Below are 12,058 nucleotides of genomic sequence, written 5' to 3' on the forward strand. Positions count from 1 at the left end.
CCCACCTCTGCTGTGGAAGCTCGCTGGGTGACCTTGGGCCAGTTATACATTCTCAGCCTAACCTACCTCAAAGGGTTGTTACAAGGCTCAACTGGAGGAAATGAGATTGATGTAAGCTGCTTTGGGTCCCCACTGTGGAGAAAGCTGGGGTGAAATAAATAAATAATAAATATAGCTGAAAATGGGGGAAGGGCAGACGAAAAGTAGCTTGGAAGGTGGGCGAGAAGGAGAGAAGACTGCAAGGAAAGTTGAGGTTGTGGAGGTACCAAGGAGGAGAGAAAGAGGAAAATAAAGAGAGGGATACAGGGGAAAGTGAGGTTCCCCCCCCCCCCGGAAAGTCCTTTGTGTTGCCCGTTACACAGTTGGGCCCAGCCTGGCAGCAGGTGGTAAAGGCTGCCAGAGGGAAGGAAGGGGAACAGCTGTTGTTTTTCAGCTCCAGTTCACTTACCAACCCTTGCTAGGCTCTGCAGGTGTTGTAAGCAGCCAGCTGACTAATTTGCATGAAGTTCTCTCTAAGGGGTGGAGCCAAGATGCTGGAATTTGCAAGCCGGACCACCGTTGAACAGTTTTTGTGAGGGTTCAGGTGGAGTAAGAGAATTTTACTTGAATGTTTCTGAAGAGTGAGGATTCTCTTCGTTTACCTGGGGTTGATTAGGACTTCTTCTTTTTGTTGTTTTTTGAGTGAGCAAAGGGGATTGGTGGCACCTCTGGAGCATTGAGACATTGAATCATAGAGCTGGAAGGGGCCGTACAGGAATCTAGTCCAACCCCCTGCTCAATGCAGGATCAGCCTAGAAGAGCATCCCTGACAAGTGTTTGTCCAGTCACTGCTTGAAGGCTGCCAGTGAGGGGAAGCTCACCTCTGTTGAACAACTGTTACTGAAAAAAAAATTCCCCTACTATCCAGCCTGTACCTTTCCACCGGTAATTTAAACCCACTATTATGAGTCCCGCCCTGACCTGGATGGCCCAGGCTAGCCTGATCTCGTCAGATCTCAGAAGCTAAGCAGGGTCAGCCCTGGTTAGTATTTAGATGGGAGACCACCAAGGAAGTCCAGGGTTGCCGTGCAGAGGAAGGCACTGGCAACCCACCTCTGTTAGCCTCTTGCCATGAAAACCCCAAAAGGGGTCGCCATAAGTCGGCTGCGACTTGACGGCACTTCACACACACACACATTATGAGTCCTATCCTCTGCTGCCTACAGGAACTGCTTCCTGCCTTCCTCTAAGCAACAGCCCTTCAAGTACTTAAAGAGAGCAATCATTTCCCCCCTTTACCCTCTTTTCTCCAGTCTAAACATTTCCAAGTCCCTCAGCCTTTCCTCATTGAGCTTGGTCTCCAGGCCCCTGATCATCCTCGTCACTCTCCTCTGCACCCACTCAATTCTGTCCACATCCTTTCTGAAGTGAGACCTCCAGAGCTGCACACAATACTCCAGGTGCAGCCTGACCAATGCAGTGTACAGCGGGACTATGACATCTTGCGATTTGGATGTTATGCTTCTGTTAATACACCCCAAGATCGCATTAACCTTTTGTGTCACTGCATCATACTGGCTGCTCATATTTAACTTACGGTCCAACCGTACCCCAAGATCTTGTTCTTACATGCACTGCTACCCAGAAGTGTATCCCCCATCCAGTATGCGTGTTCTTCGTTTTTGTTACCCAGATGTAGAACTTGGCACTTGTCCTTGTTTAATTGCATCTTGTTCACATCTGCCCACTTTTCCATTGTGTTCAGATTTTGTTGAACTCTATCTTCTGGTGTGTTCACTACCCCTTCCAATTTGTTGTCATCTGCAAATTTAATGAGTAGTCCCTCCGCCCCCTCATCTAAATAATGTATAAAAATATTGAAAAATACCAGGGCCAGAACTGAGCCCTGTGGCACTCCACTGGACACCTCTCTCCATATAGATGAAATGCCATTGACAACTATTCTCCGACCCGTTCCCTATCTGCCTTTTCTACATGCCTATAATTCTAAGGGGAAAGCTGTAGACTGACTGAGAAGCACTTAGCTCCTTGGCTTTGAGCTACAGTTGCCCGAATCCCAGGTTAATTGCTGTACAGCTGTGTGTGTGTGTGAATCTTGGGACTGTATAAACATGACAGTATGGAAATCAAAAGAACTCTTATTTGTGTCCTTAAAACCACATATTAAAGTTCACTTTAAGTACAGTAAATGTTTCAAAGGCCTTGCTTCATGATGTCTTTGCAACTGCAGCTCACCACAGTGTTTTAAATGTAATAATATGTCTGTTGTGTTGATAGGTTTTTTTGGCATCACCAAATACTTGAAAAAAATGGGGAAAGGTTACAAGGTGGTGGTGTGTGGAATGGCTTCTGTTGGGAAAACTGCCATTTTGGAGCAGATTCTGTACGGTAACCATATTGTTGGTAAGAGCTATGTGTTTTTCTTTGGTATCTCCCAACTTATAAATATTAATTTTTAATTTAATAAATAATATAATGCTTTTTTTTTACTTCATTTATTTATTTCACCCTGTCTTTCTCCCCAGTGGGGACCTAAAGCATTCTCTTCCCCATCTTATTCTTACATGAACACATGAAGCTGCCTTATACTGAATCAGACCCTTGGTCCATCAAAGTCAGTATTGTCTACTCCGACAGGCAGCGGCTCTCCAGGGTCTCAGGCAGAGGTCTTTCACATCACTTCCTTCCCTGATTCCTTTAATTGGAGATGCCAGGGATAGAACCTGGGACCTTCTACACGCCAAGCAGATGCTCTACCACTGAGCCACAGCCCCTCCCCAAAAGTGCAAAAGGCCAGGGCTAAGATTTTGATGTGGTAGCTTAAAACGCATCGGGTACCGCTTGGGGAAAGACAAAATTCCTAAGTATGCATGCTGGAAATGCCATTGCATTTCCTTCAGTGAATGTTGTGATTATTTTAGGGACTCTTCTTTGCTTTTGAAAACCACAGGCATGGAGTGTAGTGCGACCGTAGAGGATGTATACATGGCTCTGGCTGAAACAGACCGAGGAGTAAAGGAACAGCTACGCCTTTATGACACCAAAGGGGTGGAGGCAGTCGAGCAGTTCCCTAGACACTACTTCTCTATTGCTGATGGCTTTGTTTTGGTGTATGCTGTGAATAGCCTGGAATCCTTCCAGAAACTTGACCAGCTCAAAAACGAGATCGACAAACTTAGAGACAAAAAGGAGGTACGAACCGGTTAATTTTTCAGTCCGACGTGGTAATTTATTTGTTAAAATATTTATGCATTTATATTTTACCTTATATTTTAAAAAATAACGGTTGTTTCTCAAAGGTGGCTAAAAATGGCCAGAATGAAATAAAACCCAAAACAATAAAAATCACAAAAAGCAGAGACTACCAACAACAGGTAAATATTGTTAGCTGAACAATTCATTCGTCACTGCACGCCGTGGCAACAAGTCCTCTTAATGATTAGTGGCCCACCCACACCTTCCTAAAAATGGCCAGCATCTAACAATGATGTTCTTTTTGAAAGAAAATGAACTTGTCACCCAAAGTGAGTTTCCAAGACTTTTGGTTAACTAGAAGATTAAGCTGTTTTTGCATGTGCCGGATAGTGGATTGCGAGGGGTGGGGAGGAGAGAAAGAGAGATTGACTGACAGACTTCCACTTTGGATAATCCCTACTTGCTTTCTTTCCCTGCCATTCCTTGCATCACATCTAATTTAACCAGAGAGTGAAGTCTTGTATTAACAGCCCTTAATGTGAATAGCACAGCTTGAAAAATGAGTTGTTCCATCAGAGATTCCTAAAATACCCTGGATCATCGGCAGCAGATCTCATTATTACCTACAAGCTTGTTTACCTTATTATTATTTTATGGGTTTTCTTAGATGCCTTGCATCTCCTTTCAAGAGGAAAGATGCGATAAAAATCCCAAAAGTGAGAATGGTGATACAGAATGCAGTAACAAAAAATGGATTGAGGGTTTACGTAATTAGATGGGTTTCGCTGCGGCCGCTAAATCAAACCCTTCATGGAGGAAATGGCATCCATCTTTTTGCTAATCGAATTCTGTAGCTCACCAGGCTTAATGATATCACCTGCACGGGGCACTGGTATTTACCATCTTCCTGCAATAAATTACACATATTGAGTCCCTAATGGCTCCCTTAACTAAGTGCCTCAAACAAAAAGGAAAAGCACTCTTCTGGGGCCGTTTAAACTAAGTGCGCATGTGACTGCACTCATGTAACCTTTGGCTGTTGTTGGAGACCAGGCTCTTGCATAACACACAATGCATGCTGGCTTCATTGATTAACATGTAAGGGAAGAAGGCCTTTGCTTTCTTTCACTCACTGTCGTAGAACAGTACGCTCATGAAGCTGCCTTATACTGAATTAGACCGTGTGTCCATCAAAGTCAGTATTGCCTGCTTAGACAGGCAGAGGCTCATCGGCGTTTCAAGCAGACATCTTTCAAATCAGCTAGTACCTGGTCCTTTTTCTTTCTTTTTTTTTTAACTGGAGATGCCAGAGATTGAACCTCGGGACTGTTTTTATGCAAAGCTGAGACACAGCCCCTCTCAAAAGTAAGGCATTATTATATATGGAGCCCTTAGCATTGGGCCTTGATGGGCATCTTGTGATTGGTTTAGCAATGAAGAGGGGGGCATTCTCCAAATGAGATCCATTTGCAGTAGGGTCAGTATCTACAGTTATGTATTTTATCTCTGCCAGTGCACTCCAGGCTGTTTACAGTTTCAAATACTGAGAAAAAACAGTTGAAGAATTGTGTTTTCTCAGGCTATTGGTGGTCCCTTCAGAAGCTTGTGGCCAGACTACTGTGGCCTTGAGCTCGTTCCATCTGAGCACATAAAATCTTTTCGGTGGGGAAAGCTGAATTCTTTCAGGGTGCCAGGTAGTCTCCAGGAGCAGATGGTGGGAGCTTCCTGGCCTGGGGTTCTCAAGGCACAGTTGGATTTCTGTTTCATCTCCAATTGACTTGACAAGAACTCACAGAGCTGGGAAGGGAGTTGAAAGCCAGCCGGTTTAACCCCTTCTGTGAGGCAGAGCCCATCTTGGTCTCTGCTGTCACCCCATGCTCTGCTTGGTCGAGACAATCCATACAGTGGTGCACCAGAAAGCAGAGGACAAGTATTCGGTGGGACAGCACTTAAAGATCAAGTTGCTGGAGAGGTTCATGGGTTTAAGTAGGCCTGCACCTTCCATGCTCCAGCTGCGCTCTCCGGACAGCCTTCTCCTCATGGGGAAGGATTAGGATTGCCCTTTGTGGTTAGGTCATGGGATCTGTTAGGATTGCCCTTTGTGGTTAGGTCATGGGATCTGTGATAGGTCCATGGCGATGGAATGTGTTATCAAAGTGGGATACAAGACAGTTCTGAGGGTGTCTTGTGGAGGGGAAACTATCTGGCTTTGTTCTTAATCTGTACTTTTAAAAGTCTTGTTCAAGGACTGTTTATGTTGGTGTCCTTGCAGTGGGTTGTTGTTCTGTTAGCCACCGTGAATCTCAGGTGGGAGATAAAATATTTCTAAATACAGTAAATAAATAAATCTGTGTTTTGTGGCAAAGTTGTTTTTTTTTTAAAGGGTTACTTGGTAAGTCCCCCCAGAATGAGTTGCCAACAATCCTACCAGGGGGTGTATGTGTGCTGAGGCACCATTCGCTGAAATAGGGGCGGTGCATGCAGTTCTTGCCTCGATCGGGCCTGTACACGTGTACCTCCCAAGGAAGGAGCTGGCGTTTGCTTCTCTTTCCTCATTCTGAATTGCTGATTACCTATCCAAGGCTACTCACGGGCAGCCCCAGCTGCTGCACAGGCATGTTGCTGGGTCAGGAAGAGTATCTGGTTACTGAAACCACCACAGCTTTAAAATATTAGAAAACCAGGAAAGGACACCGAGTCTTCATGCCAGCTCCTTTGTTTATTAATCCATACTTTCCAAATCTGATTATTTAACCTGTTGTCATAGCAATGAAACAATGAATGACTCAGCTGAGTTACCAGCGCAGGAGGCATTGAGGAACCTTCTGACCTCTTGTGGCACCTCCCGTGGGCAAATAACGAATAGATTCCTCTTCCTGGTTTGGCTAAAGCGGAGGAGATATAACTTTCCCCATGTTTTGAAAAAACGCCACTCTGAAAGTTATTTGAATTCACGTTAGTTTTGCAAGACAGCAGGAGACAGAACAATAATAAATGCTCTTTAGGTTTTTAAATGTGCCCTTTTGCGTCTTCAGCTTGAGAATTGAACTTGTGTTTCCGTTAATTGAATATGTATTATTGCACTCTCTATATATGTACTCTTTATATATATAAAATAGTAAATAATGATAAGTGGTTTAAAGGTTTTTAATAAATATAATTTGATAAAATACTGTAGGTCAGAATCCAAACTCTTCAGACAGTCCAGTTCTGCAAGTTTACTTTGAGATGAACTATTAAATCAGTTGTCTTGATATTACTCATAGTCATCATTCAAGAATTAAATGGTAACTTCACACACGTTACTAATTGATGGACTCTTCCCTCCCCCCCGAAGAATTGCTCATAGCAGTGCTTGCTTTCATTCTCCCTCTCCTCCCCCATTTCCACGTAGATCTGTTTCACATCATGTGAGGAAGATATGCAGTAATTGCAGGGAAAATGCATCAGTTCTGAGTACCGTAGAGTATTTACTGTTAACCGAGAAGCAGGTTTTCCTTTTCAGCTATGGAACAATATTATTTATTTTATTCATCCCTTACCTTTCTCCTCAGTGGGGACCCAAAGCAGCTTACATCATTCTCCTCTTCTCCATTTTATACTCACAACAGCCGTGTCACCCAGCGAGCTTCCATGGCACGAGTTGGGATTCATACCCCGGTCTCCCAGATCCCAGCCCAACACTCTTAACCACACTGGCTAGTCATGGCGCCCTAGTTTCACTTCTCGATCACACACTATTTGCGCATACTTTCATTCCCTTGTGGCCATTCCCAGATTCGCTGCTCCACTAGAGAACTGTTTGCCAGCTTTTATAAAAGTTGGCAGTTACTCTATCATAAACAACTTTGGTTCCGAGGCAGTGGCTGACTGTGTCCACTGGTGGTCTTAGCCGCAAGGCCCGTGAACCTTGCTGAAATCAGATAACTTCCCTTTGCCACGCTAAGCGGTAATGGATAAAGCTTGAAGCAGCTTTGCAGTTGAATCGTTGAAGGGTTGTGTTACTATTCAACAAATCTCTGCTTGTCCACTTTGAGAGAGACCGTTTGGACAGGTTCTCAAAATGAGCCTCACTGTTTAGTTATTTATAGGCCTCCTTTCTCACTGAGACTCACAGCGGATTACACAATGCAACTTAATGCAATCAGTAGGATGAGACATCTAATAAGCAATGTAATAGGACTGGGATTGCAGAAATCTGAAACAAAGCAGAAATCTGAACAAAGTATAAGTATTAAACATGACATGTTGAACAAGCAGTAAAGTTAAATAGGATTCAGAAGAGAAAGAAAAGAGCCTTTAGAATTGGAAATGGCTTTTAGTTAAGAGAGCATAGTGGGACAAAGACCACAGTCATGATTGACTTCAAACAAAAATGTGGGCAGTAGCCTGTTGGACATTGAACGGTAGTGAAATGCTAAACTGCTCAGATGTATCCTCTTTCCGATAGGGTGCATCAAAAGTAATGGCATGTCTTCCTTTCTGAGCACTTTAAGAATGATGAAAAATACTACAGCCTTCTTCTTTCCCCTCCCTCTCCCACTGACTTTTGTGCCTTTTGTCCTGAAGCAGAGGAACATAGTGGTAGCTGGTCTGGGGAAGGAAGGAGGGCAGTTGGAAGAGAAATGACTGCCCATGTTCCTACCCTCGGAGTTCACTGCTACAGATGATCAGGGAAGCTTGGCATTGTCTAGTCTTTGAGGCAAGCAGTGAAGCTTTGTGGCATTTTCAGTTGCCGATGTTAATAAGGAAGAGTTTATCGGGGCTCCATTTTCAATAGTCAAGGAAGAGACTGGGGCACTGAAAGCTACTCCAGGAAAACTTAATACAACATCCCCAATAGCGCAGAAGGAACGCTTCCTGACTGAGTAAATTTACAGATATACCTTGGCTTCAGTTAACATCAGCGATTAAGGTATGTGAATGAACTGCCACGTGCTTTGGACTAATTGCATTTTTTAGCTGGAATGGATGCAGGCTGTCACCTCCTGCAGCAGTTGGTGAGATATTGATGCTGCTGCTAGCTTGGCAAGCTGTGTGTTCGTAGGAAATGAACTAATCAAAGGAAGGTGTCGGCATCTCACTTGGCATTACAGATAACGGCCCTTCCTTCAATGTTCATGAGTCTAATGAGCCCATCTAAGTCTGAGACACCAGTTCACTGGAGAAAAACAGCAATCGGAACTGTGGTTTACATCGTTCCAGATACAGACTACTCAGCGGAAGGGGAGAAGCGTACAGGGAAATCTTAGCACAGTGGTTGAAAACAAAAAGTGTTAAAACGAGTCCTATTGACAAGTGTGAGTTAAGACATGCTTTGGGGACTAACGGAAGATCTGTTCACATGCAGAATTAACTAATGCCAAATCTGATCTTAAACAGCACTTCGGTGCTGCTTCTATGCTTCATCATGTAGCTGAAGCAATAAACTAGTCTTGTGGTTAGTCTGCATTCTCACCATCCACCCCTGTTTGGACTTGGGTAGTTCCTGAAGAGATTATTCCTTTTCATTTCCCCATACTCTTCTCCTTGGTTGCTGTGGTTTCTGGGAAGCTATCCCACCCACAGCCCACCCACCACCATGATTACAGCCCTTGCCTTCTGTCTAGGTTGTCTCTATTGATGGATTCCTAATTGGGACCGACTGAGCTAGCTGCCTCTTGCTGAAGCTTGTATGTGGTGGCAGCGACAGATGGAGACAAACGAAGGGTTGTAATTATAATATTTATAACATACCTCTGACACTCAGTGTTTTACAACAGTTAAGTTAAAAAGAACAACCCGTGCTTGCAGGCTTAGTCTTTTTTTTTTTTAATTACCACTTAAGGAAGGGGGAAGAAAAGGAGTGAAGATAGTGAAGGAGTTAGCCAGGGTTCAGCAGGGGCAGGTGACAAGAACCAAGGACAAGAAAAAGATCGAGTGCAGCTGAGTCGGGGAAGAACAAGCCAGACGAGGGGCATGAGTGGAGTGTGAGAGAATGAGGAGTACAGGAGCCGTGTGTGTGTGTGTGTGTTAAGTGCCGTCAAGTTGCTTCCAACTCATGGCGACCCTATGAATCAATGTTCTCCAAAAAGTCCTATCTTTAACAGCCTTGCTCAGGTCTTGCAAATTGAGGGCTGTGGCTTCCTTTATTGAGTCAATCCATCTATTGTTGGGTCTTCCTCTTTTCCTGCTGCCCTCAACTTTTCCTAGCATGACTGTCTTTTCTAGTGATTCTTGCCTTCTCATGACGTGACCAAAATACAATAGCCTCAGTTTAGTCATTTTAGCTTCTAGGGTCAGTTCAGGCTTGACTAGATCTATAACCCATTGATTTGTTTTTTGGGCAGTCCACGGTATCCATAACACTCTCCTCCAACACCACATTTCAAAGGAGTCTACTTTCTTCCTGTCAGCTTTCTTCACTGTCCAGCTTTCACACCCATACATAGTAATAGGGAATATGATGGCATGAATTAACCTAATCTTGGTGGCCAGTGACACATCCTTACACTTCAGAATCTTTCAGGAGCCATGCCTAGTTGCAAAAAAAAATTGTCTTAGGGCCTGACTGCACATTACATTTTCCTTGGGGATGTCCCTGGGTTGGCTCAAAAGATGTCTTAAATCCTGCAGTTCCCAGGTTTGTGCAGGCCCAACTCAGATTGGGATCGTAGTGTGTAGAGAGAGCTAAGACCTCCCCCTGTGCCATTTTCCCAACCTGAATTGACCCCAGGAGTTACTGTTTGCCCAGCTGGGAAACGTAACATAAGTGCAATAAGGCAAATAGTAGCATCCCAAGATTTTTTCAGGTCAGGAGATTGGCATGGGGAGGGGGGAGGTCTAACTTCCCTCTCTTTGCACATCACAACCCTGATCTGAATGGGGATGACACATGATTGGAAAGTGTGGAACTCCAGAATGCATCTCTTTAGCCGACCCAGGAGTTTTCCCAGTGGGAAAAAGTAATGTGTAGTTAGGCCCTATGGAAGAGGGAGGGAAGCTAGGAATTAAAAAGATAGCAAAAGAAGATAGCTAATTGTCAAAAGAAAAAGGATAGTTAAGATCCAGTGGGGATCAAGATGATGTAGTAAATTAGTTCAAGGATCCATGGAGTGGTAAAAAGGGTCAGGGCGGCAGAAAGATTGAAGGAGAAAAGACAGAGTACCATCTAGACTTTAACGGCTGTTAGAAGGACAACCAAGATGGCAGCAGAAATGGAAGAAAAGGAAGATCTTGAACTGAAAAAGATGAGGGAGATATCCAGGTGAATGTATCAATATAGGTACAGTGCAATGGATAGAAAATTGTATAATGTTGTAAAAAAATATTGTCTGTGGATTGCACATCTATAGCACAATCTGGGACTCTCTTGATCTTCTGTGTAGATTAATGGTCTGTTTACTTTTGCACCAACGGCCTTGGCCTGGGGCTTGGCAGTGGAGGCTTCAGGTTCTGCTTTATAGTCTCTGTTTTTCATACATACTGAAATTTCCCTTCTGAGTTCAAAAAGTTTTACGTATTTAAGGAGCTGCCTTATACAGAGTCAAATCACTGCGTCTGTCAAGCCCACTACTTTCTCCACTGATAGCCCTCCAAGGCCACGATCCTAATCTGAGGGCTCAGGCACAGGTGATGCAGAAGTCCTGATTCTGATTGCAGCCATGGGAGGTTTATGCGTGCCCCCTGAGCATTATTTTTCCCAACTTGAAAGCAATCCCAGAGAACCACTCTGTGCCCATTTAGGACAAGTATTGATGCTCCAGGGCTGTGAGGTTGGAATAATGGCACTCTGGGCTACTCAACACCCCCCCCTTCACCCACACCCCAGTCTGTCTTAATGGGGTTCCCCATGTGTGAGTTGTTGTTTTTAAGGGAACTCTGAGTACTGACACTCTAACCATTCAATCACACTGGCCTGTATTCCAGCACTCCACTAAGCAAATTTTAAAGCCTTACTACATCCTGAGGAGCCTTCTTCCAGCTTCCACCAGCAGAAGAGCCACTTAAGTTGGAAGAAGGAACTTCCTCCAGCCTAAAGTAAGACACCACCTGCTGTCTGTCTTTTGGTGGATGTGCCAGGGATTACCTCTGTACCTTGAACTCCTCTGTAGATGTGTACCTTTAACTCCTGCAACTTCGTACTTCTGATTTATTCCTCCCCTTTCCTTCTTTTCAGGTGTCAGTAGTGGTTTTGGGGAATAAAACTGACCTTGTGGAGCAAAGACAAGTCACAACTGAAGTAGCGCAGCAGTGGGCCAAGCTTGAGAAAGTGAAACTCTGGGAGGTGACGGTGACTGATAGAAGGACGCTGATGGAGCCTTTCACCATGCTAGCGAGTAAACTCTCTCAATCCCAGAACAGATCAGCATTTCCTTTGCCTGGAAGGAAGAGCAAAGGCAATAATGGAGACAGCTAAAATAGTTCTCCAGGGATGAACGTCTTGAGTTTCTGTCTCCTGCTGGGGCATATGTTCATCTCTCCTCTTTGTGCCCCATGAAGTGTAGCAGGATATTTGACAATGAAATTGATAAACAGCAGGCAGCTTTCTTTGTTTCTTCTAAAGCTGTAGAGCAGCTTCAGACTTCAGTAACAAGACCGCCTCCAAAGTCGCTACATAAAAACAGTGGAATGATCATAATGGTGTTCGGTCTTTAATGAGATGCTAGTTCTCTGGCTGCAAGGTTGCAGGCACCGCAGCAAACCCAAAGGGAAAGCAGAGAGTTCCCAAATAGGATGTAAGATTCAGTGGCAGATTGATGTTCGGCTTGCTTCATAGCTTGTAAAGTGCTGAAACGTCTCACAGTCAAGTTCTGACGGAGGTTCAGAAAAGCATATATTTGGAAACCTTTGCACTTCTGCATTGTAGTCCTATGCAGTTGCC

The 12,058-nt window shown here is 44.3% G+C and overlaps 1 protein-coding gene across 1 annotated transcript; it reads left to right on the top strand.

The window, feature by feature from the left end:
• Positions 1-2,282: 2,282 nt before the first annotated feature.
• On the top strand, positions 2,283-11,647 carry NKIRAS1 (NFKB inhibitor interacting Ras like 1). Its single transcript, XM_056857706.1, has 3 exons — positions 2,283-2,403; positions 2,951-3,192; positions 11,354-11,647. The coding sequence occupies exons 1-3, from the start codon at positions 2,310-2,312 to the stop codon at positions 11,591-11,593; spliced, it is 576 nt and encodes a 191-aa protein (XP_056713684.1). The 5' UTR covers positions 2,283-2,309; the 3' UTR covers positions 11,594-11,647.
• Positions 11,648-12,058: the final 411 nt, after the last annotated feature.

This window comes from Euleptes europaea, chromosome 11 (genome assembly GCF_029931775.1).
Source record: "Euleptes europaea isolate rEulEur1 chromosome 11, rEulEur1.hap1, whole genome shotgun sequence".
In the NCBI taxonomy this organism is placed as follows: Eukaryota; Metazoa; Chordata; class Lepidosauria; order Squamata; family Sphaerodactylidae; genus Euleptes; species Euleptes europaea.